This window comes from Pteropus medius, unplaced genomic scaffold (genome assembly GCF_902729225.1).
Source record: "Pteropus medius unplaced genomic scaffold, Ma_sr-lr_union100, whole genome shotgun sequence".
Classification (NCBI taxonomy): Eukaryota; Metazoa; Chordata; class Mammalia; order Chiroptera; family Pteropodidae; genus Pteropus; species Pteropus medius.
Genome location: NW_024344378.1, coordinates 51,824,625 through 51,848,244, shown reverse-complemented (window position 1 = coordinate 51,848,244; position 23,620 = coordinate 51,824,625). Strand labels below are relative to the sequence as shown.

Here is a 23,620-nt window from a genome sequence, read left to right as displayed (position 1 = left end):
ATAAGGGCGAGGACACCCCAGAAGATCAGAGCCGCAGACCATGTGGTGCTGTGGAAGTCAGCGAGGCTTGGGTTTGGATCCCAGCTCTGCTGCTGCTTGGCTGTGTGACCTCAGGCAAATCTCCCAACCTCTCTGTGTCTTGGATTCCTCATCTGTAGGAGTTATAGTGACAATGGAATGTCCGGTAGATGTAAAACTGTCATAGCGGGAGCTGTGAGGGTTTTACAGCTGGGGAACCTGGGGCCAAGGAATTGTTAGAATGCAGTTTCTGACAAAAGGAAACAGAGCATCTGGGGGCACCTAGCATGGCTCCATCATCCTGCCTCCTGCAGAGCCATGCTGGACACCCTTGCCCTTGGCGACAATGTGGAAGGGAAGGTTTTGCAGACTTTTCCAGTCCCTGGGTAAAGAAGCAAGGTCAGCTGCAGCCTGGCGTGAGGGGATGAGAAATGTCAGGTTGGCTTCCTCCCTACAACCCCCTGGAAAGTCACATCAGAGCAGTTCTTCCTCTGCTGGACACCCCACCACCACCACCCCACAAGGGGTAGAACATGGGGAGGTTTGTGTTGCTATCTGACATCCTGCAGTCACCCTGAGAAGCATGCATGTAATAAATGCACATGCTTGCTCACACACATATACTCTCCTCCCCATGACTCATGCTCAGATTTCCAATACCAGCAACACTATGAAACATGGTGAAAGCTGGCAGATGCTTGGGCTGGCTCCCAGGAACCTCTTAACTCCTGCCCCATTACAGTTGCCACAGGTGACCTTGAAACCATTCTACAGCCTTCTGGACCTCACTTGGCAATGAAAGTATCAGACAACAGCCAGAAAGCCCAGGATTCAAGCCCTGCCACCTACTTGCTTTGCGACCTTGGATAGATGACTTAACATCTCTGGGCCTCTATTTTCTCATCTGGAAGTGGGGTCGCAAGGAAGCTACCTATAAGTCAGGTGCATGTCACTCCTGGCACACAGTGTGGCTATGGTTGTTGTGGTCTCCAACACTCACCTGCTGAAAGTTCTCCAAGGTAGATATCTTGCTTCTCCCTCTCCCTCAGTGGCCAGATGAGGAAGAGATCGAGGTCCTGAGAAAAGACGGATTGATGTAAGACCAGAGCCCAGGATGGAAGTCGGGCCTGCAGCCTCTCAGCTCCAGCCCCTGGCTCCTGCCAGAGTGGCCCCAAACTGCTGACTTCAGCGTTTCACCGCCAGAGTAGATCGGATTTCTTTTCTGGCACTTAGCCACTCTCCATACCCTTCCCCCATCGCTATTTTGAGCTGAGTTCCCCTCCTCCTGGGGTGGCTCTCACACCCAAAGCCTCACTCCAGGTTGAGGCCTTTCCTCCTCTTAACCTGCCCCCCCAGCCCCACCCCCGGGATTTGTGCAGAGCCTCCCTCCAGCCAGGTAGGGCTGGGCTGCTCATGGCCATGTTTAGTCAGGTCACGTCTCTCCAGGCCTCACCAAGGACAGCCTCACATGCAGCGTCAGGGACCAGCCCACCTGTGAAAACGGCGCTGCTGGCCTGAGGTGGCCCTCCAGAGCCGTCAGCACAGCCTAGGAAAGGCCTCCTGGGAGTGGACAGAGACCATGCCAAGGACCAGTTCCAGCATTGACACCTCCTACCAGAGTGGCTTTGGCCCTGACCCACATACCTCACCATCATGGTCACTGGCACACCGGTGTCCCCTCCAGCCACTGATGTGCTCCGAGCCTCACCCCAGGGTGCTCCAAGGGAAGCAGGAGTAGGGAGGGCCAGTGTTGCCACAGTGCACTCGGAGACCAGTGGGAAACAAGACAGCAGAAACAGCATTCTGTGAGTTTTTAGAGTTTGGATGAATTCCTTGGCATGCTGGAGGCCAGGTCAGGGCAGGACATGACCCACAGCCAAATGAGTGGTGCAGACCACAAAGTCCCTTGGGAGTTTGGGGAACCGAGGCCTTCTCTGGGGACGCGGCGGGAAAGTTCTCAGCTAGTGCAGGAGGCTGGGACTCAGAGAGTGGGGTGAGCATCCAGAAAAGAACAGTTAATCCTTTCTGCAATGGGGGAGGCCAGGTGGGTGCCCTTTGAGCTTGGCCTTGAAGGCTACATGGCCATTCACTAGGTGGAGAAATGTTCGGTGCATAGAGAATGGCAAAAGAGAAGGTGTGGGGGCGGGTAAACACATCATTTGTAGGAAACTGTTGTTTGACTATAGGTGCAGGAGGGAGTAGCAACAGCCAAGGTTTGAAGGTCAGTTGGGCCAGGTGGGGGAGGGGCCCCATAGCCTTGAGTGTTTGCCTCAGTCCTATGGGTGGCAGGGCCCCTAAGCCTGAAGTGGTCACGAAAGTACCTGGGGGAGACTGCCTGGCCGAACAGGGGTCGTGGCTATAGCAGGAGACAGGGCTCAGTCAGAAGAAAGGGCTCGCTGAGCAAACGGGCCCCCCAAACAAGAATGCACAGGGACCTGGAAACCCACTCAGGACAACAAATGATGTTCAGACTTTGAGTAGCATCCAGCTATTTGCCAGCCACAGGGTGGTTTCAAATCTTACATCCACCCGCTAGGGCAGCAGCAGACAGCAATCGCTGTCTCTGTAGTCACAGGAGGGGAGGAAAACCCAGGACTTTTGCAATCGCTATGATTCGGATGTTTTCCACCCCTTGGACTGGCCCCTCTTCCCCTCCCACCCCTGAGCTCTGATCTGTGTGGTTTGCTAATGGAGGAAAGCCAGAAGCAGGAAACAGATAACTTAGGGAGTGGCTGTTCATGTGATTAAAAAGCTTTTGCTTTCCAAAAAGTTTTGCTGGAGAGAACTTCAAATTGCCTGGTGTTGGGGCAGGGTTTGGAGACAGAGTTTCTGCTGCCTTCTGGGCCAGGGCTCCCTAGGGCCGTGGACACCGTGCTGGGAGGCACGCGGAGATGCTGGGACCTCGCACCCCTTTGGGTTCCGGAGGGGCTTCTTGGCCTCTCTTGTCCTTCTCTGAGCCTGCTTCCCCTTTCCCTGTGGTTCATTTCCCATCTTCTCCCTCACTTCGCCCTGTCACTCTCACGTCTGGCGTCTGTCTCCCCACACTGTCCTCTATCTTGCTCGTGCCCTTGGCTCTCATCCCACCCCGCCCTCCCTGTCCCTTACTCCTGACGTCCTCTGCTGCTCTTCCCTACCTCTCTGTCTCCCCGTTTTCTCCTCTTCTTCTGGCTCTCTCCCTCCTTTCCACGCCCCCACTCCATGCCCCCTCCCCAGGGTTTTCCTGAGACCTTTTCCTGGCACTGTGAAAGCTTCCATTGTTCCCCTGCACTTTGACAAACCCTAGTGTTGTGGAATCAGGATGGCATTTCTGTGGTGGCTTTGGCCTGGGAACCGGGTGGGAGGGGTGACGATGAGGCTGGGCCTTCTGGGCCCATGCTGGGCTGCGACAGGAACCCAGAAAAGAGGAGGGGGTCTGTGGGAGGTGGCAGAGACGCCTGTGCTCAGACAAGGGGGCCCTTGAGGCTCCGGAGGAAGCCCAGGGTGGCCTCTTGCAGCGTCCTTCCTCCCTCCCTGCAGCCTGCAGGCAGCACGGCCCAGCCCACCTGTCCTTCTGATTGCCTGCTTCCTCTGGGGCCTCGGTGGAGTCTGCAGCTGCCTGGACCCGGCTGCAGAGGCTGAGGCAGCCTTCCCACCTGCCTCCCGAGGCCATGTCTGCGGACGCTTGAGTGTGGGGATCTTTAGAGGGTCCCTAAAGCAGTGTCATGGAGCACAGGGGAGGGAAAAGCGTGGATTTTGGCACTGGACATACTTGAGCTCAGAAACTGGCCCCACTGCTTACTAATTATGTGACTTCAGACAAATTGTTCCCCTTTCCCAAGCCTCAGTTTCCTCGTCTGCCTTTAGGTTAAGAGTGATGATTTCATGGGGCTGTTGCATAAATTAGAGCTAATTTCATGTGTCATACATTGGCCCCATGCCTGTCACTCAGGAGGAACGGGTAAAGAGTAGCCTCTGCCTAAGGATGTGAGTCCAAGAGTGTTTCTGCAGGTGCGAGTCTGACTCAGGCCTGGGTCTGGAACTGTGTGGCGGCCAAAGGGTGTTTGTGACTGGCGTGGTCCATGGTTGATGAGAGGGTCACGGGGCTGGCCCCTTTGGAAGGCCCCAGACTCTAAGAGCATTCCTCATCTGTCTTGTTTATTTCCATATTCCTGGAATGTTTCACAGAGCCTTGTGCAGAGTGGGTGCTCAATAAATGTTAAACAAATGAATAATTGAAGAGATGGCCAGGGGTCAGAGGTCAGAAGTGGAGTCACGGTCCTAGGAGTAGGCTTGTTCTCTAATTTCTCACAGCCATTTCGTGGGGAGGCCATGCGTGAGGTGGAAAGTGTCCCTTTGGAGTCAGCAGACAGGGTTCAAGTCTTGGCTCCATGGCCATGGGGCGCTGCACGGGATGCTTGGCCTCTCTGGGCCTCGGTTTGCTCTCCTGTCAAATGGAGGGGCTGTGGGGTGACATGTTGGGAAGTGGCTGGCACATGGAGGGTGCTCATTAAATGGCAGTGTCCCAGCTTCTCCAGAGCAGCCCCCTCACATGGCAGATGAAGATAGGCATGGGATAGCCAGAGCCGAAACTTCGGTCTCCAGCCGCAGCCCGTTTCCTCCCCACTGGGCCAGGTTTGAGGAGACACACAGCAGGGAGAGTAGAGGGCCACTCGTGAGCCAAGAAAGGGGGTCTCAAAGGAGGCGGTTCTGGGAACAGGGCACTACCTCTCCCGAGGAAGGCCCCTAGCCTCCAGAAAGGGTTTCCAGAACCCTCTTGGACCATCCAGGAAGGGCCAACGAGCCTGCACAAAGAGTCCTGGTCTCATGGGCCAGACACCCCTGCCCCTCGCTTTGTGCCTCCCTCTCAGTTTCTGAGAAGGGCTTCGCAAACTCCCGAGACTTAGGGCCCTTCTCTCACGTCGTGGCCAGGACCACCTCAGTGGCCCAGCTGAGGGAGAGCATGCAGACTGGGCGAGACAGCGAGCCGGAGAGGAGCCCATCTGTTCTTTATTTCCTCCCCCTGCTCCTCTGGCGTAGCCTCTCAGCTGGACGCACTGGAGGGCTGGCCTAGAGCTCCCCGGCGGAGAGGGAAAGTGGGAGTGGGGCTGCTGGGCACATGCCGACTTCTGGGCCTCAGGAGGAAAGTGACCCTGCCTAGCAGTCAGTGCCACCCTCATTCTGGAGATGGGGAAACTGAGGCCCAGATAGGGAAACTGAGATGGGGAGGAGAAGGAACGCCCCCAAAGCCAGCCAGCATGCCAGGACCCATGACAGTAGCAACCTTTTACTGTTTCTCACCACTGGCTGGGTGCGTTCCTCAGTTTTGTGTGATCCTGGCGTGTTTCAGGGAAATTGCGAGAGCGGGCTTGAGTCAGACAGCCTGGTTTCAAATCCAGATTCCACCACTTGCTGGTGGCATAGCCTTGGGAAAGTTACTTAACTTCTTCTTGCCTCAGTGTTCTCATCTGAAACCTGGGACTAACTCTATGTAGCTCATAAAGTGGCTCAAAGAGGACCTGGCCCTGACTAGACAGACACGTAATGAGTGTGGCTGTTAGTCTGTCCCAGAGCTTGGGCAGGCAGAGGTGGTATGGCCAGGGCTCGGGGCGAAGCCCGCTGCTGGGGCCCACAGCCAGAACCCAGTACACTGAAAGCAGAGACTGTGTGTCCTGGGGCAGAACCGGCAAGGAGTCATCATGTGCTGGGCATGGCCGTGGCCCTGAGCAACCCCACTTCTGCCTGCTGAGTCCAGAGTCTCTGGGATGCTCTGCTTCAAGCTACCAAAGGTGACAATGTTGTCTCCCTGCAAAAGGGACTCACTCTAAAAGGGGCCAAGAGGAAAGCATGCTTCACCCTAAAGGCTGACTCACTCCTGTTGGGACTTCAGGAGGCCAAGGCAGGAAAATTGATGGGCCGAGTGACCAGCCAGGGCTCTTGTGTCCTGTGACAGGTGTGGATACTTCTGGCTGTCTTCAAATCGAGGGAGCAGATGGGATCCAGGAGGTGAGAAGTCCACTCCATGGCTGGGGGCAGGGCAGCTCTTTGGACCCGAACATGGTCCAAGAGAACCAGCAGCCAGAGGTCACCAGTGCCGGGCCCCCAGACCCCAGTGTCCAAACCCACAGGGACAAAGGTAGGGGCAAGTGTGGACAGAGCTGCCATCTCTGTTGGGAAGGTGCAGGGCGCCCCCTTGTGGGCAGTCGGGGCATGCAAGCCAGGGAGTCCAGTCCGTTGGTGAATGAACCATCACTTTCTTCATCAAAGTCATACTTACTCATTAAAGACAGTTCGTTAATTAAAATAGAGCATTCAGTTTTGTAGAGGCAATTTCTAAACCCTTCTGGCTGATTTCCTGCCAGCCCTTTTCTTGCACATTTTTCCTTTTTACGGTTTTATTCTGGAAGCAGTCTACATCGATTACCTATCCCGCTTTCTTTTTAAGCATTTTCCCAACCCCTTAAAAAAGTCCTCATAAATACTTTAATGGCTCCATTGTCCTTCATCCAATGGGTGTAACATCATTTAGGGAACCAGAGCATCAGTGTTGAATGTTTAGCTTGCTCCATTGCTGTTAAACAATGCTGTGATGAACATCCTTGAACAGCCCTTTGGTACATCACTCTGATCACTTGTAGGGCGATCGCTCAGAAATAGATTTGCTGGGGGGAAGAAATTTTTTTAAAGTTTAAAGGCTTATTGCCAAGTTGCACAACAGGAATGCAGTAGGAAATATACCTGTTTATCCATCGCCCCCAGCAGCATCTGAGGGGGCCCTCTCTCCACACCTATCTGGTTGGCCTTCACCAGCAACAAGAAATGGGAAGACTACAGAGTTGAAAGCACTCTCAGAGTTACCTGGTCCAACAGCCTGACCAAGGCAAAAGTCCCTTCAGCAACCTCCCTGGTAGTTGTTCACCCACCCTCTGCTTATATACCCCCAGTGACAGGGAGCTCACCACCTCCAGGCCAACCACCAGAAATCTCATGAGTAAGTGGGAAGAAAATAGTGAGCCACTCTGAAGAAGTGCCCAGATAGTGTCAGCATCATCTGCATCTCTTCCCAAACTGCTGGCTTGCCTGACTGACCCCTCCCATTCCCCACCCAGTTCCGCCCTCACTGCTCCTTGGCACGGGGCCTCCGTCTCACCTCCATACCAGCCACCACTTCCCACTTCCCAGGCTGCTCTCCGTGGCAATTCTAGCCCTCTTCTGAAGGTCAAGCAGAGGACTCAACCCCTCTTCCAGCTCAGTCTCCGATTTGCTATGTGTCCCTGAGCAAGCCCCTTGCTTCTCTGGTCCCCAGAGGGCCTGTCTGTGCTACCAGAAGTGGTTTCTGAGCCCCAGTGAGCTTTCCCTGGACTCCTGGCAGACGTGATTCCCCAGAGGGGTACATGGCAGGGGCCTGGGTCAGGAGAGCCTGGTCAGGCCTGGCACCCTTCCCAGCTGGGATGGGTGGAGGCCCCTGCAGAGCCTTCGGCAGTCACTGTCTGTTTCATGCTAAAGTTTATGAGAAGAGGCTGTGCCTTTTCGGGAGGAGGCAGGGGAAAAGTGGGGGGGGGGCGGGTAGAGAAGCCTTTGTTCCGTCAAAAAATTCCTACTCCCTTTGGCTCTGCCCTCATCTGTAAGCATAAACAATGTTGGGACTGAACGCTTCGAAGAAGCGGCTCCTTGCCTTCATTCACTGCCTCTTTTCCCTGCACTTCAGGCCACGTCTCCCTTTTGACCTGCAGGAGAGCAAAGCCACTAGGCTAGGCTGAGCTGGAGGCCCTGGGGTCTGGGGGATTTTTGTTCTTGAGCACAGGCCTCAGCCTCATGATGGAGACACACTTGGGGGGTGATAGAAATGGTGAGCCAAGTGTCACCTTGTGGAAAAGCCCACTGGGCCTAGCCTCCTGTTCCTCACGCACTGGAAATTCTTTGGCAAGTCCTGCCCTTTCCCTGTGCCTCAGTTTCACCATCTGGTAAATGGGTTGATGATGTTCCCTGCCATGAAGGATTGATTATAAAAAGAGGTGAATGGGGGCCTAACAGTATGCGGCAGTCTGAGCACAAAGCCAGCACAGAAACAGTGCTTCCTAAGTGTCTATTCTCTTCGCTCTTCCCATTGTCCTCTGCCAGCAGCATCTGCAGAGCTTCCACGGCCTCCCTCTATCTTGGTCCCTCCCTGAGAATTCCAGAAGGTGAAGACACCAAATGCTATTCCTTTGTCGCTTGTCACCTCCCCCACAGCCTAGAGATAGCAAATCCCACCTCTTCCAGGACTCCCTCCCATCTTTGGAACTTTGCTCTTACCAGTTACACCCACTGGTCTCAGCCCCAGCCTCCGTGTCACGTAGAACACACCTGCTCCCTCTCCCTGTAAAGGCCCAAGAGAGAGTCACTGACATCGCTAATGGTGACTGAGCACTTGCAATGTTCAGCCACTGAGCTGAGACCTTCAGCGCGTGGATGCATCACATCTTTCCAACAGCCCTGGGAGGCAGGCCCTTCATCATCATCCTGGTTCATAATGAGGAAACCGAGGCAGAGAGGTTGAGTGACTTGCTGAGTTTCTCCCACATAGTCACAGGCAGAGGCAGAATGCGACCACAGGCATCTGGCCCTGCGTCCACAATCTGAGCCACATCCTGAGCAGTGGGTGTCAGAAAGCTGAGGCCTCCCAGTCCTGGCCTGACAGCAGTGTGGGAACGGTACACTAAGAGCATCGGTCCTGCAGGAGGCCAGAACCCCTGACCCTGTGCCCTGCCCAGCAGCTCACAGCCCCTGACGGATGGCTCCAAAAAAGCTGGTTTTCTAATTACATGATGTGGCGATGCCTCCCGCCTCATGCCCTTCTTCCCCTCTCATCTTCCTGCTTCTCCCTGTGCTGCATACTTTGAATCTTCTGTATTTGTGGAGGTTTCATTCCTGCTCACTTCTGAAGCAGAGATACTTTGGGAACTGAATTGCGAGTCTTCACTCTGCTGAGTGCCCCTGGAATGCCTTGACCCCTGCCCTTTGCCCCAGCTGTATGCGGCCAGGTGCCAGGTCCTGTCAGTCTCTGAAACAAGAAGCCTGCAGAGCCAGGTCCCAGAGTGGACCTGGCTGGTGGTAGCCCTCAACTTCTCCCTGCAATCAAAGAGTCTCAAGTTCTACCATTGGTGAGGCACCCCACCTGTTCCTCATCCCCTTTGAAAGGTAGATGCCTTTAAGAATGGGAAGACATGGAAATGAATTCATCTAGTAATTTCAGGATTACTAGAGAAGGAAGCCATGGAAGCTAGGGTTGCTTAGAAACTGTGGATACCAGGCACCAGGTAGAAGAGGTGGCACCTGAAGGGGTTACTGACCGCACACCCACTAACTTGACAGCAACTGAGCTCAAAGTGCCTTCAGAGGCATAAGTTGACCCCTCTACTGCAAATCGACTGGACTTTGGACTCTGACTGCACCCTGAGTGCTCCCCTTGGCATAAGTAGCTTCTCTCACAGACCTGACTCGTGCTAAGAGGCAGCCCTGCCCTGGAACTCAGACGGAGCCTTCCCGGGACATCACAGCTGCCAGGAAGCCCAACAGTATCCGAAAGACATTAGGCAGCAGGCCCAAAAGATCAGGGCAGTGTTATTGTCACTTTCTAAGTTTAGATTTACCAACTCAGCATCTATGTCCCTTTTTAGTGTTTTGCCTGAAATTCTCGTAAGCTGTCACCAAGAGATGGTCATAGTTCCTGGGAAAAAAGACATTGTTGATATACCACTATTGTTCGATATTAGTAAATAATAACAAATATTCCTGTTTTACTTTTATGTGCCAGGCACTGTTCTAAGTGTTTTACATGTATTATCTCATATAATCCTCAGAACAGTCTTAAATGGGAGTTCCTGTCATTATCCTTGTGAAGTAATTGCTCAGGATCACAGAGCTAGGATTTGGATCCATAGTCTGTGCTCTTAATCTTTATGTTCTACTTCATAAATAGGCAATTACCCTAGAAAACAGTACTATGGAACCAGATCATATCATAACCCAGTGCTTCTTAAACTTAACAGCATATGAATCCCCTGGGCCTCTTGTTAAAATGCCGATTCTGAGTTAGTAGGTCTAAGGGGAGAGGGTCTGCAATTCTGCATTTCTAACAAGCTCCTAGGGAAAGTTGCTGAGGCCAGTCTAGGAACTACAGTTGAATAATCATAGTGTAGAACCTATGTTTAAGCCTGTCTCAAAGTCAAAGCCTGCTCGTGCCATGTAGGTGACACAAATGCAGGGAGCGACTGATCGGAACAGAGGTGACATGCAGGATGCATGTATGGTCAGTCTGTTGGGGCTGCTACTTCGCAACCTCAGCTGATTGACGCCATAAGAATTCTGGACCAGTGTGGTCATATTTTTATGTGAAATCTTCCATATTTAAATGTTGGGGCAACTAATTCAACTTTATAAAACACTATGCAGCTTGTATATGAATGTTCATAGCAACATTACTAACAGCTGAAAATTAGAAACAACTCAAATGTCTATCATCTGATGAATGAATTTACATAAAACATGGCATGTCCATACAAACTGGACTGGAATGTTTTTCAGCAACAAAAATGAAGTACTGATACATGTTTACGACATGGATGAACCTTAAAATGTTACCCTAAGTGAAAGAAGTCAGACACAAGAGGACAATATTGCATGACTCCACTTTTATAAAATGCCTAGAATAGGGAAATGTGTAGAGACAGGGAATAGATTAGTGGTTGGCTAGGCCTGAGTGGGTGAGGAGGTGGGGGTAGAATGGGGAATGACCATTAATAGGTACAAGGTTTCCTTTGGGCAGGGCGGGGGGGTGGGGAGTGTGACACAATGTTCTAAAATTATATTGTAGTGATGGTTGCGTAACTGTGAATATATTAAAAACCATTGAATTGTACACCTTAAATGGGTGAAATGTACAGTCATCTCTCTAAAAGCTGTTTAAAAAAAAACACCATGTAGGAGAAAGCTAGTTTCTGTAATATATAAAGTACATTTATAAATCAACAAGAAAAATACCAAACCCCAGCAGGAAAAAAAAACCACAAAGGATTTGAACTGACAGTTCATAAAGGAAACAAAAATAATTCTTAAATGCATGGGAAACTTCTTTCTCACTCATAATAGAAGATATACAAGTCAAAGCTACTCTGAGGAGATTTTCTACCTCTTACATTGGCAATGATGAAAACTCTGTTGGTGATGATGTGGGCTATTAAGTTGATACACCTGCAGTGGGAAGTGGGTGGGGCAGTAACAATTTGTCATTACCTTTCAAAATTGAAAGTGCACATACCAATTTTATTTCCAGGAATTTGTCCCACAAATGTACTCTCATGTATACAAGCACACACATACACACAGTTATTAATCAGGGCATTGCTTGTAACAGTGGCAGAGTGGAAACCACCAGATGTTCTGTAACCGTGACTGGCAAACTCTGGGACTTGCATGGATGTGAATGCTGTGCAACTGTTAAACAGAATACAATAGCTCAGTTTGTCCTGATGTGGGAAAGGATATTTTATTATATATATTTTATAATAATAATATGTCCAAGATACATTATTAGGTAAAACAAAAAAAAAGATACAGAACCAAATGCATAATCTGTTGCCATATGAGTGAGGGAAAAGAAAGAATATGAGTACGTATGTCTACATTGCATACGTTTGTCAACGCAGAACCCGTCTTCGGGAGAATGTACATAAAGGAAATTAAGATTGCCTCTAGTAGGGGAGTGGGCGGCTGGGAGCAAGGGTGAGGGGAGACTCACTTTCACTGAATACATAGCAGGTTTACAGTGCCTGTGTTGCCTCTTCAATAACCATTTAATCCACACCACTGTGTGGGCCAAAGAACACCTGTGTGCGGGTCCATGCTACCACAAGCCACCTCCTTATGACCTCTGAGTTAAAGAAGTCATTCCTAGCCACTATCAAGTACTTTACTCCCTTAAATCTGAAAAAGACATGTGTACCCCTACCACCTCCTCTGTTCTCTGTCCCCTGGATGGGTCTTCCAGCTTTGGATTCCTATGTGTGCTCTGGGGTGACCCTGGATTGGGGACAGAAGGCGCCTGCACACAGGGTCACAGGTGATGAAGTCTGAAGGGGGAAATTGTGGGGACTCTCTGGGGGTAGCATTTTGGCCTCGTAGAACGCAATTCCTTCTGTTTGCTTCCTGTCCTCTAGGCACGCCCCAAAGGAGAGGGTCTGACCCCATACCAGGGCAAAAAGCGCTGCTTCGGTGAGTACAAGTGTCCCAAGTGCAAGAGAAAATGGATGAGCGGGAACTCCTGGGCCAACATGGGGCAGGAGTGCATCAAGTGCCACATCAACGTGTACCCACACAAGCAGGTGAGCTGGCGGGGCTGGGCAGGCTGGGCAGGGGAGCAGTGCGGGGGTGGGTGTCCTCTGAAGGGCTGTGGGAGACTGACTTTGTCCCTTATTAGGCTTCAGTTTACTCCTTTCTAGGACAAAAGTGAGACAAGATCCCTCCAAATTGGCCCGCCCTTTCCTTGTCTCATCTGAAATGGGGGTGAGAGAGTGCCCAGTGCACCAGGAAGGGAAGGAAGATAAAGGGGCAACTGTACCTAGACCTGAGACTGCGGACCCCAGCCGAATTTTGAAACTAATGAACTTGGGTGTTGTTGTGAGACAAACAGGGATGGGCAGTAAGATGCTGTAGAAAATGTGTTTCATTTATTTATTCATCCACTGACTCCTGTATAAACAGGGCAGCTGCTGTGTGCCAAGCACTGTGCATGGGGCTGGTGGCCAAGGCACCCATGGGCCTGCCCTGGTAGGCAGGGATTGAGGCCCCTTATCTCGGGGAGGACCTGCTCACTGCAGGCTGCGAGGAGAAGGTGACATATACTCCTGAAGGAGGGGAGGAAGCTAGACCTGTCACAAGTGGGGGGCAGCCATCCTAGGAAGAGGGAGGGTATAGCAGGTGCAAATGCCCTGAGGCTTTAAGGACTTAGGCTGCTTGGGGCCCAAAGCTCAGTGAAGGAGGAGGAGAGCAGGGCGAGAGGAAAGGGGCGGAGAGCGGAACGGGAGCTCTCAGAGCCTTGGGGGCCAGAGAGGAAATCCCTGAGCAACAGGGCTTTCTTCTTCATTTTGAGACAATTACTCTGGTTGTGTATAGAGATTAGTCTGGGAAGGGACGGGGGCGGTGCTGGGAGATTGAAAGTGGGAAAGCCGTGGCCAGGTCCCAGGTGAGCTGGAAGGGGTCTGAACGAAGGAGGCTGCTCTGGACCTGGGTTCCACACAAGGTGTCACCAGATTGGATGTGGAAGGTGCAGGAGAAGCAGGAATCCAGAACAATCACACTTCAGACTTGAGCGCCTCAGTGGGTGGAGGTGATCATTACTGAGGTGGGCAGCCTGGGCTGGCGGCAGGGTAGGATGGGTCACAGATGTCCAAGATAAAAGCAAGAGTTCTCTGATACCCATGTCACATTTGAGGTATTTCTGAAAACCCAAGTCAAGATGTCAAGAAGGCCATTGGGTGTGTTGTTCTAAAGCTCAAGGTGAGCAGTCAAGGTGGCTCTTACATAACTGGGTATCGCTTACCTGAAGGTATTTAGGAACTGGGTGAGATTTCCTGCAGAATGAGAGCAGAGTAGAGAAGGGGTTCCCCAGGCCACGTCGTGATCCCAGAATTTGGGGTCGGATGGAGGAGAAGGATCCAACAGGGAGGAGAACCAGGGAGCATGGAGTCCTGGCGGTCACGAGGAGCCCTGTTCGAGGACTGGGCGGTGGTCAGTGCTAAGATGTCAGGTATAACGACCGTGAAAAAGTGCCCTTGGATTTGGCCATGAGGAGGTGGAGCTTCATGGGGCTTCCCATCTCTTTTATGTGAGAACTTGAACTACGGCCAAGGTTTGAGAACCACTGAAGCCAGCGCTCTGAAGTTCAGGAGGAGGCTGAGTGGAGGTGTCGGTTCACAGCAGACCCGTTGGCAGGGCTGGTGTGCATGGAGCCATGATGGAGGCGGCTTCTTGGGCCGGCCTGCAGAGGGACTCCCTTCTTTGTCCACACTCACTTGAGGGGGTTTGATTGTGGAGAGCAGCAGAGAAATGGGATGGTAGCTGGAGTCGGGTGGGTGGCATTGGGATGGGTGTTAGAGATGGGAGAGCCTGGAGCATGTTACAGGCAAATGAGAATGACCCAGAAGAAAGCAAAAGGCCGATGATACAGGAACTAGAGGGATACCTTATCATCAGCACAGGAGGGAGGGAGGTGGGTTAGATGGTGCAGAGAAGAGGAACTTCACTTCCAAGGCTTCTGTTTTCTCAGTGAAATGGGACATGAGGTTTTCAGATATGAGCCAGGGTGAAGAGGGGTGTGGCGGGCTTGAGGAAGGACTAGCGAGCAAGGAGCGAGGAAGCAGGCCTACCTGAGAAACCTGCTGGCCTGCCGAACAGCATCCCCCTCCCAGGGGAGGTCTGAATCATAACCGTAACCAAAGCCATCAGCCCATTTCTGTGACTCATTCCAGTGGGGTTCACCGGGCAGTGTGGGTAGGAGATGCTGAATGGGCCTAGGCGGGCAAAGGTTTACCCAGGGAGTGTTTCAGAGAGAAGGTCAAAGAGTTGGACGCATTTGGGGAAGTGTGATAATGCACGATCCTGGGGTGTCAGCCTAGACGGCAGGAAGGGAAGTCAGAAAGGCCTTAATGAAGAGGTGGGACCAGGACAGGGTGGAAGTTGGGAGCCAGGTAGCTGGACTGAGAGAAGTTTCTGAAGAGGACCAGGTCCAAGGGATGGACCAGAGAGTGGTCGGAGAGAAGGTCACTGTTGATGAGGTAGTTGGGGCACTGAGTCTTCCCTGTATAAACTGAGTCACCAGAAAGAATGGCAGCAGCAGGGGGCATAGGAGACCTGAGGGAAAGGGAGGCAGAACAGTGGGGGGAGGTGGGGAGGTGGGGAGGTGGGCTGTGGGTGCACTTGGAGAAGGCTCCCCTGAGACACTCATGTCAGGGGAAGGAAAGGAGGGTCGGGAGGGCTGGATAGGAGCAGCAGGGAGAGTGGGGGCACTGCTGGTGAGGGAGCACCATGTGCAAAGTACTGGACGCAGTGCAGGAGAGAAGAAGCAGGGCCGCAGGTAGACAGACCTCAGTGACCGGCGAGGGCAGGAATGGGAAAAATGATGACGGAAGTGGGCAGTGGCCAGGCAGTGGCAGTCCTCTGAGGACTTTATACCTTTGTCCTCTCAGCCACACCATGAGGTCAGCTCTATTGTTTCCCCATTTTACAGAGTAAGAAACTGAGGCAAGGGGCATGAGTGACTTACCCAAGGTCAGCAGAGAAGCTGGGACTCATGAATAGGGATCAAGTTTGGGGCTGGAGGGTATGTGGAGCCTGAGGGGGCAGATGAGTGACCCGAGTGGGGAAGAGGGGAGCAGGGAGGGCAGGTCGCAGTGGCTGCAATGGTAAGTCTGGAATGGGCCTTTCCTACGGGGGCTCAGATGAGTGGGTGCTTGGGTCTGTGCGGGGAGTCTGGGAGGCTCAGCCCTTATGACTGTTACACCCTATGTGACCTAAGCAGAGAGTCACTGCCTGTGCGCCCGAGGCTGGTGAGACCCAGCTCCCCACAGTGGCCCCAGCCTCCTCGGCCCCTGCCCTCGGCCCCTGCCCTAGCACTCTTCCACGATGCCAGGCCCATTCCTGGCTTGTAGCACCGGGCCTCACCTGCTTCCTGTCTCTATCCTGCCGAGCTCAGTCCAAGCCCAGCCTCCCTGACCACTTTCCCCCATCTCCATACTTAGGATCAGTCTTTTGGGCCCAGTCTGGAAGGATCTTCCAAAAGCATGTGGCTCTCCTTCCCCCAGCCCACCCCATCAGTCAGCCCTTGTTTGTTGAGCACTTACTGTGTGCAGCAGGGAGACTGAGGCCCAGAAGGGATATGGAACTTGAGCAAGGTCGCTCAGCCAGCCACTGTTAAGGGGGCCCAGGACCCAGGGCTCCTACCACCCAGCCCCCCAGTCTCCTCCCACTGGAGTCTTCTCCCTCAGAGAGGCTACAAACTGGGCAGAGATGTGAGGGGGTGGTGTCAGGAGCTATTGAAGAGCTGAGAGGAGGGGCTTGGAGTCCCCCCACAGCCCTCCCTAACCCCAGCCCCCAAGGTGGAGAGAGGCTGCTTTATTTCTTCTTCTCCCTGAGCTCTGACCTCTGCGGCAGCCATCTCCTGAGAACCCTCCACTTCCCCTCTCCTCCCTCCCTGGCCACATCTGTTTCCCGTCAGGCACCTGCTGAGCCCCCCCACCTTCCCGCTGGCCCTGCCCCCCACAGAAGAAAACACTAATGGGCTTTGCCTCACTGCAGGGGTGGGGACGGCCCAGGGGTGATCAATCCCAGCTGCTGCTTGTTTTCCCTTGGTGGAGAGGAGTCATCTTGACAGCTTCCCCCAGTTCCTCCACCCAGTGGTGGGCAGGGTTGAGGCAGGACCCCTGCGGGAAAGAGGCACTAATTGGGTCACAGCCAAGGAGGGGGAGGGAGAGGATATTGCAGGAGCATTTCCACAGGGACTCAGCTGGTTCCCCTGCTCCAAGCCTGCCTCCAGCCCTACATAATGCTAATGGTAATAATATATGATATTAATACTTGCCAACACTTTGCTCTTTATGTGCCAGGCACTGCCCTAACAGCTTTGCATGTATTAACTTATTTACTTTTCACAAGGACCCTTTCAAGTAAGGTTTATTAGTCTGGTTTTACAGAGGAGAAAATGGAGGCACAGAGAGGTTGAGTGACTTGCTGAAGACCACACAGCAATGATAAGTCTTGCAAAGCTCAATAAGACAATCATCTTATTGACTTCTGTCACTATCACACAGAGCAGATGTTATTAACCTCTCGCCCAGGTTACAGAAGGGCCAGTTGTGGTTCTAGAGAGAAAGTTCTTGCCCATTAGCCCTCGGCAGATGGGTGAAGCTTCAGGCCCTTGGGCAAGACCCCTGATGTCTTGGAGCCTCAGTTTCCTCATCTGTAAGGCAAATAGTCATATGTCACCTACAGGAAGGGCCTGAGGTCAGATCGTATGATTCATGTGGCAGCACTTCGCAAAGTATAAACCATGAGGAGCAAGGGTTGTCAGGCCTGCTCACTCTGGCTTCTCTGGCTCCATCTGGAAGACTGGCTCAGGGAAGGCACCCTGACCAGCACGAAAAGTGGGGGAGGGAAATGGAAACCAGGCTGGGTTTGGTCAGAGGAGGGGAGACTTCAGAACTACCCACATCAACCTGCAGGAGCTGAGCGGAGAGTCTGGTGGCCCCTCTGTGGCCGGGATCACTGGGATGTGGATACAGGGACCCAGATGTCAGCTCAAGATCAGGAAGCCTTTCTTATACCCCAGGCAGTGAGCTGAGCCAGTCAGCTCGGCTGGCCTGAGGGGAGCTCCCCAGCCCTGGGGGTTTGCAGGCCATGCCTGGGATGTAGGTGTCCATCAAGATGTCTGAGAGAGCAGGGCATGTGACTTCCCTAGGCTTTCCAGCTTGGAATCCTGGTTTCAACTTTTAGTGACCCTCTACCAGTTGGTGTCCCCCTCCCATTAATAATAATAATAATCAACATTAATAGCTTCTGTATGTTATGTTCTTTCTGTTCCTGATCTTCATCAAGTTGGAACAGCTATCTCATGAGAAAAGTGTTATCAACATCCCCTTTTACAGATGGAGAAATAGAGAGTTGGAGGTCAGATGGCTTGCCCAAGGTCACTCACTCAGCTGATAGGTAGCTGAGCTGGTATTCCGGCCCAGGTCTGACATGGAGCCAAACTCTGTCGCCTCTCCCCTAGCCAGGAAAGCCAGTCGTCATCTGCAAACCCCTTGAGGCAAAGCCAAGGCCCCTGTCCTTTTTCCAGTCCATCCTAATGTGGCTTTAGGCCTAGAAGCACAGGGATGGGCTTTGTGTCCCCTGAATCAGAATCTTGGCTACCCACAGTCTCTACACTCATCTCCTAGAGCCCTCTGCCTCTTCCATTCCTCAGCGTTCTCTGAATGTCACCTTGGGGACCAGACACCATGTAATTGGGCAGAAAAGCCAGTGTGTTACTTTTGAGTACCTTACACTCTAGCCAGTGGGGCAGTGCTCACCCCAGCTTTTTTCCAGGACCATCCTGGGTCACGGTCACTGGCACCGAGGCTCCCTGCCCCGCACCAGCCTGCAGTTCTTGCCCCCTCTCCTCAGCATGTGGCTCCCAGCTGGCTCTGACAAGCTTCCTCTGAGTCCCCCACTAGTCCATGCAGGGGACCCTTCTGTAGGCAGGGTTCTGGGCTGGGGCTATGCCAAGAAACTTCTTCAGGAGGTGTACCTAAGAGCAGCCATAAATTTTCCAGGGAGACAAGTCATTGCTGACTTTTGAGAACCAGAGAGGGAGGGAAAAAGGGAGCAGGGAAGCTCCCCTTGCGACAGAAATGTGCTCATATGTGCCTGACACTGCTCAGTTTACAAATGTCTAGACATCTGAATCCCCCCAATGCCCAGCGAAGGAGGTGCGACGATGGCCCACTTTACAGGTGTGGAAACTGAGGCTCCCTGAGGCCACACAGTGGGCGAGCAGCATCATAGGTCTGGCAAGTCACCTTCCCGCTCTGGGCCTCAGTTTCCCTGCTAGGAAACGGTGAGCTCATGTAACCATTCAAATGAGCAGGTGCTACACCTGGACCTGGGCTGAGGGGGAATCAGAACACCAGCTGCTGACCCCTCGCAGAACTAAAGGCCGGCTTCCCCCAAGCCTGAAGCTCTGTGACCATGTCCAGGTTAAACTCTCCCTGAATCCTGAGGCTGTACAAGCAGGCATGGGGGTGACAGTAGCCAGAGAAGAAGCACTAGGTGTTGGGAGTCAGAAGGTGTGGGCTTGGGTCTCCCTTACCCTGGGCCTTGGTTTTCTTATCTAGATAATGTCTGCGCACTTGTGCTGCCTCAATCCTGGGCTTTTGTGAGCTTCAGGTGGTGGCTGATCAGAGAGAACTGGGGGAGGGCAAAGTGGCTTTCAGAGGGAGGCTCTGGGTACAGGACTACCCCCCCCCTGCCCCCACTTCCCCACCCCCACCCCCACTCCCCGCCACGGTCCTGGCCCCATCCCAAGGCCTCGGCCTGCGCCTCTGAAGACAGAAGACAGCGAGAGGCAGGAAGGGCACTGGTGCTTGGAAAACAACCTCTGTGACCCTGGAACCCACTCTCTGGGCCCTCTGTGTAGTATCGTCTTCTCCTACCCTCTCCCTCTTTTCTCTCCTCCTCTCATTCCTGTCCCTCCCCTCCCTCCTCCCCCCTTCCCTCCCCTCCTCCTCTCCTCCTCTTTCTCTCCTCTTCCTCCCTCTTCCCCCTCCCCTCCACCCCCCCCATTCCATCTCTGCCTCTGTGCATCTGATTCACTCTCCCTGCTTTGCTCTGTGTTTTGGTCTTTCTCTCTGCCCTTTCCTCTCCCCCTCTGGGGCCTTCATTCTCCTTCCTCTCTGCAGAGACCCTTGGAGAAGCCCGATGGCCTGGATGTGTCCGACCAGAGCAAGGAGCACCCCCAGCACCTGTGCGAGAAGTGCAAAGTGCTGGGTTACTACTGCCGGCGAGTGCAATGACCGGCCCTGACTGCCATGCCTGCCACCCTCCTGCCAGCCAGAGACGACGCCACCTCCCCCGTGTTCCTTGGTGTTGCTGTGTGTCCCCACATGTGTGGGCGCATCCTCGAAGGCCTGTGCGTCTGGTCAGGGGGGTCTTAGGTTCTTGTCTCATGTGTGTTGAAACAGTGTTACTGACGCAGCTGCCCCACAGAAGCCAGGTCTCTGGGACTCTCTACAGGTGGGCCTCGGGTCTGTGTGGAGGAGACAGAGGCAAGCAGCCGTCGATGCACAGGATCCCACAAAGCCCTTGGGATTCCCCACAGGCTCTCCTCTGAGACTCCCCTTGGAGTGAGCAGCCTTGTATTGGCCACAAGTGCACTAAATTTACTGTGAATCCCAAAGCCTGCAGGGGACCGTCTCTCCAAGACCAGCCAGGTCGCCTTCTCCTACCCAGAACCTTCCAGTTTGCCCCGTGTGCAAAGCCACTCTCAGAAAGTATATGTATCTTTTTTCTGTCCCGTTTAAGTCAGCAGTCATGGTGAGCTGACACCTGTTCTAGCAACTTCTGGGGAGTGGGCATCTCTGGCCCATGCCCAGTTTGACATCATTGGCATTGCACCTGGGTGCTGCACCATCCCCCGTAGACCCAGAGGCAGTAATGTTGGACAGTGCCCCAAGGTGTGACATGGGGCACATCAGGCATCCCCTGCCCCCACTCACCACCACACACTTTTCCCACTTGGCTGTTGTCAGCCCCATCCCTTTCCCTTCTCCTTTGCTTCCCACCCACGCTTGGGGTCCATCCCCAATCGAAGAGGCAGGGCCCAGTGTGGAAGCCACGCTGGCAGGAAGGACCCGGGCCTGGTGGTCTGGAGACCTAGGTTCAAATGCTAGCCCTGCTGCTGGTGCACTGCGGAACTTGGGGAGGACTTCTCATCTCTGAGCCTCAGTTTCCCCACTAGTTACGTGAGAGAGCAACACTAGAGAGCAGAGAGGTCTGTTTCAGTTCTGATGTTCTGGAATTCAGCCTGGCTGAGTGCCATCTCCTGGAGCAGAGGGCTTTATGTGGAGAGTTTCACCAGGTCCTGTACTCCGCACCATTAGTTGGTCACTTAAGTCAGGCTGAAGGATGCCAGTTATCCCCTGTCACCCCCTACAGCCCCAAGCCTGTTGTCCCCCACCCCAGCAAAAATGAAGGAGAAGGGTCCCCTTCCGTCTCACATGGGGCAACCTGGAGACAAGCTGCAGATCCTCTCTTTTGTAAACCGGGGACAATTATTTCCTACCTCCCGAAGGAGCAGGGAGGCCTCTTGGCTTGTCACATTGGTCAGGGAGACACTGTCCTGGCAGGCGGAGGGGTCATGCTCCTCTCCCCTGTCCCCAGTGAGAAGCCTGATTTTCACTGTCATAACCAACTTTCATTTCTCCCAGGAACAGGGAGAAAACTGACTGTCAGAACTGCGTCACTTGATTTTGCCCTAACGTTATGCCTCTGTGGAAAAAAAAATCAGACCACGAAATGGGCCTGAAATTCAGTGTTTACCACGGCGCAAGGACACCAACTGGTGCCCAGTTGCCTTTTGTTTTCAAATGAAAATGCTTTGTACAACTGAGGAATTACAGTAAAGTGTTAACCAGGGGTCCAGGGAGTGAGTCGAAGACACGGAGTGAGTGTATTTGCGGCCAGTGGGCTGCAGGTAGATTTCGGGGGGCCAGCCCCTCTGAGCACTTAGTAAGAGGGTATTTATTCCAGCCTGTGCCTGAAAGCTGCCTCCCTCCTGCCCACAGGGGTAATGCCTGGCAAATGACCATGGACACCCTCCCCACCCACTGGGTAATGCCACTGGGGAGTCCCTGCCCAGCTGTTGCCTGCCTTCTCCATGATGTCAGGGTGAGCTGGCGTTGCCCCAGCTCAAGGCACTCTGACCCCAAGGAGAAGCTGCTACTGTCAGTCATCCTAGTGCACTGCTGAAGATAATGTTCGCAGAGGTGGGCAGTATGCTTGTTTCTGCTGCCAGGACCGGGTCCCAATCCTTCCAGTGACCTGGCCCAACAGGGGATGTTGGCCTCAGGATGCCTGAGGCCTGCCAACTATGCTGCAATGGTGGGGGAAGCCCACACCCTAAAAAGAACTAAGACTCCAGACTGCTGGAGGCCAGGGCCCTCTATGGGCCAACAGAAGATGGGCTATCACCCTAAAGTGACCTTCTCAGTGGGCTTATCCAGCTGGCAGCAATTGCCCCTGCCATCTGTGCAGAGCCGGCCACCAGGGGGGCCGAGCCCTCTGCCAGTGGCAGCCACTCTGCACTCCCCACTCCTGCACTGTTTTGGCTAAATTTGGGAGCTCTCTGTGGTCAGCAGAAGCCACTGCTATGCAGGCCGGGTGCTATGAGAATTAAGTGCTCAGAGGAGCTGGGAGCCCAGGCGACAAGAAAGTATGTGGTTTTAGTCCGTTCAAAAGGGACAATCGCTTGCAGTTTAGTAGATCTAGTGATCTAGCTGGGAGATAACAGTGTTTACCCCATATGAAGTATTCAATAGTTCTACTTGTGAATTTGTATTTATTTTGAGTTATACTTGACACAGAATTCCTTTTTTTTTTTTTTAAGAAAAATACTATTTGTGTATTTTGAAAAAAATTCATAGATGTTAAAATTTCTGCATGGTTACCAATTTTTCTCACAACACTGAATTTGTTACCTTCTCCCGAAAAATCTTCACAGTGATTTTTGTCTGTATATATTTGAGGGCCTTTTTTAAAAAAAAAAAAAAAAGAAAAAGAAAAGAAAAATATAATTGTATAATTTTTGAGACAAAAAAAAAGAGGCATTTTCAAAACTTCAGAGCTTTCAGGAGGGCAATAGAATATCAAATGAAGATTTCTGGAAGTATTTTGCAAACCTTCTTGTTGAGCTATAAGAAAATATTTATGGTGAGAACTTTTCTTTCTTTTTTTTGGTTTGATTTTTTTACTATACTTCGTTCTGTAAAAAGTATGCAACTGAACTACATTAAGAAGGAAATATTGTCTACATAGAATATTATATGAAGTTGGTACATAATTCTGACGAGGAAAAAAACTTTGCAATTCTTTAAGCCATATTGTTATTCTGTGTTGTTTTCCTTGGATGAAAATATCAGTATTAAGTAGCCAGCATATTATTCAAGTGCTTAGACTTATTAATATGTTTCTGTCCTGTATTTAAACATGTGTGTATTTTGGAAAGTACTGCCTTCTTTAAGGGAAGCTATTATTAGATATATAGCAAAAAAGGGAACGGTGACCCCTTTGAAACTCTTCAGCCGAGAATAACAAACACAGCATTGTAATCCATTCTTTTGCACCTTCTTATTATCTTGTTATTATGGTTATTAATTTTGTAGGGGGGCAGGGAGCGGGCCAGGGGAAGAAGGGGCATGTGACTAACTAGCCCCTCCACGGTCAGCCAGCTCCAAGGATGGCCTCCTTGGCCTGGTGAAGGGTCCCCCAGTTGGTAGGGCCCAAGAAGGGAAGAAGAAGCAAGAGGCGGACTTCTCTATGCCCCCTGGATCTTTGCCATCTGAGCCACTCCCCGGGGCCCCAGGCTCTTTGAACTTGGATTTGTCAACCAGAGCCCTCACCTGCCCTCCAACGTCTAATAGACTTGAATCTACACTAAAAGAATATTTAACCCAACATCACTACATCGTAGCCCAGTGGAACAACTAACCCTGAAGTGTGGGAGGTGTCTGGCCTTCAGGGAGGTGGCCGAGCCATCTCCTGAGGGCTAGTGGCAGCAGACTCATTGCTCTCTGCTGCCAACCTCACCATTTGACCTCCTCTACTCCTGTGGGGTAACGCTGTCTGCGTCTGTATCTGTTCATATGTGTGTGTCCAGCTAAAAAGACAAACAGAACCCGTGGGCCCAGCTCAAGGGGTGCATGGAAAGCCTCCTGACCCCTCTGAAGGGCTTTCCTCGGGATGGCATTCCGTCGTGTGCCTTATTCCTGGAGAACCTGTATATGGCTTGCGAATAGAAATATAGCTTTTTCATGCTGTATTAAAAGGACTTTAAAAGCAA

At 52.4% G+C, this 23,620-nt stretch overlaps 1 protein-coding gene across 1 annotated transcript in view; it reads left to right on the top strand.

Moving 5' to 3' along the window:
* The window catches only part of ZCCHC24 (zinc finger CCHC-type containing 24), a 60,684-nt gene extending 37,064 nt beyond the window's left edge, over positions 1–23,620 (top strand). Inside the window, exons 3-4 of the mRNA XM_039872216.1 lie at positions 12,192–12,356; positions 19,464–23,620. Of these exons, the coding sequence (XP_039728150.1) occupies positions 12,192–12,356; positions 19,464–19,577 (279 nt within the window). The 3' untranslated portion in view covers positions 19,578–23,620. The remainder of the gene's footprint in view (positions 1–12,191; positions 12,357–19,463) is intronic.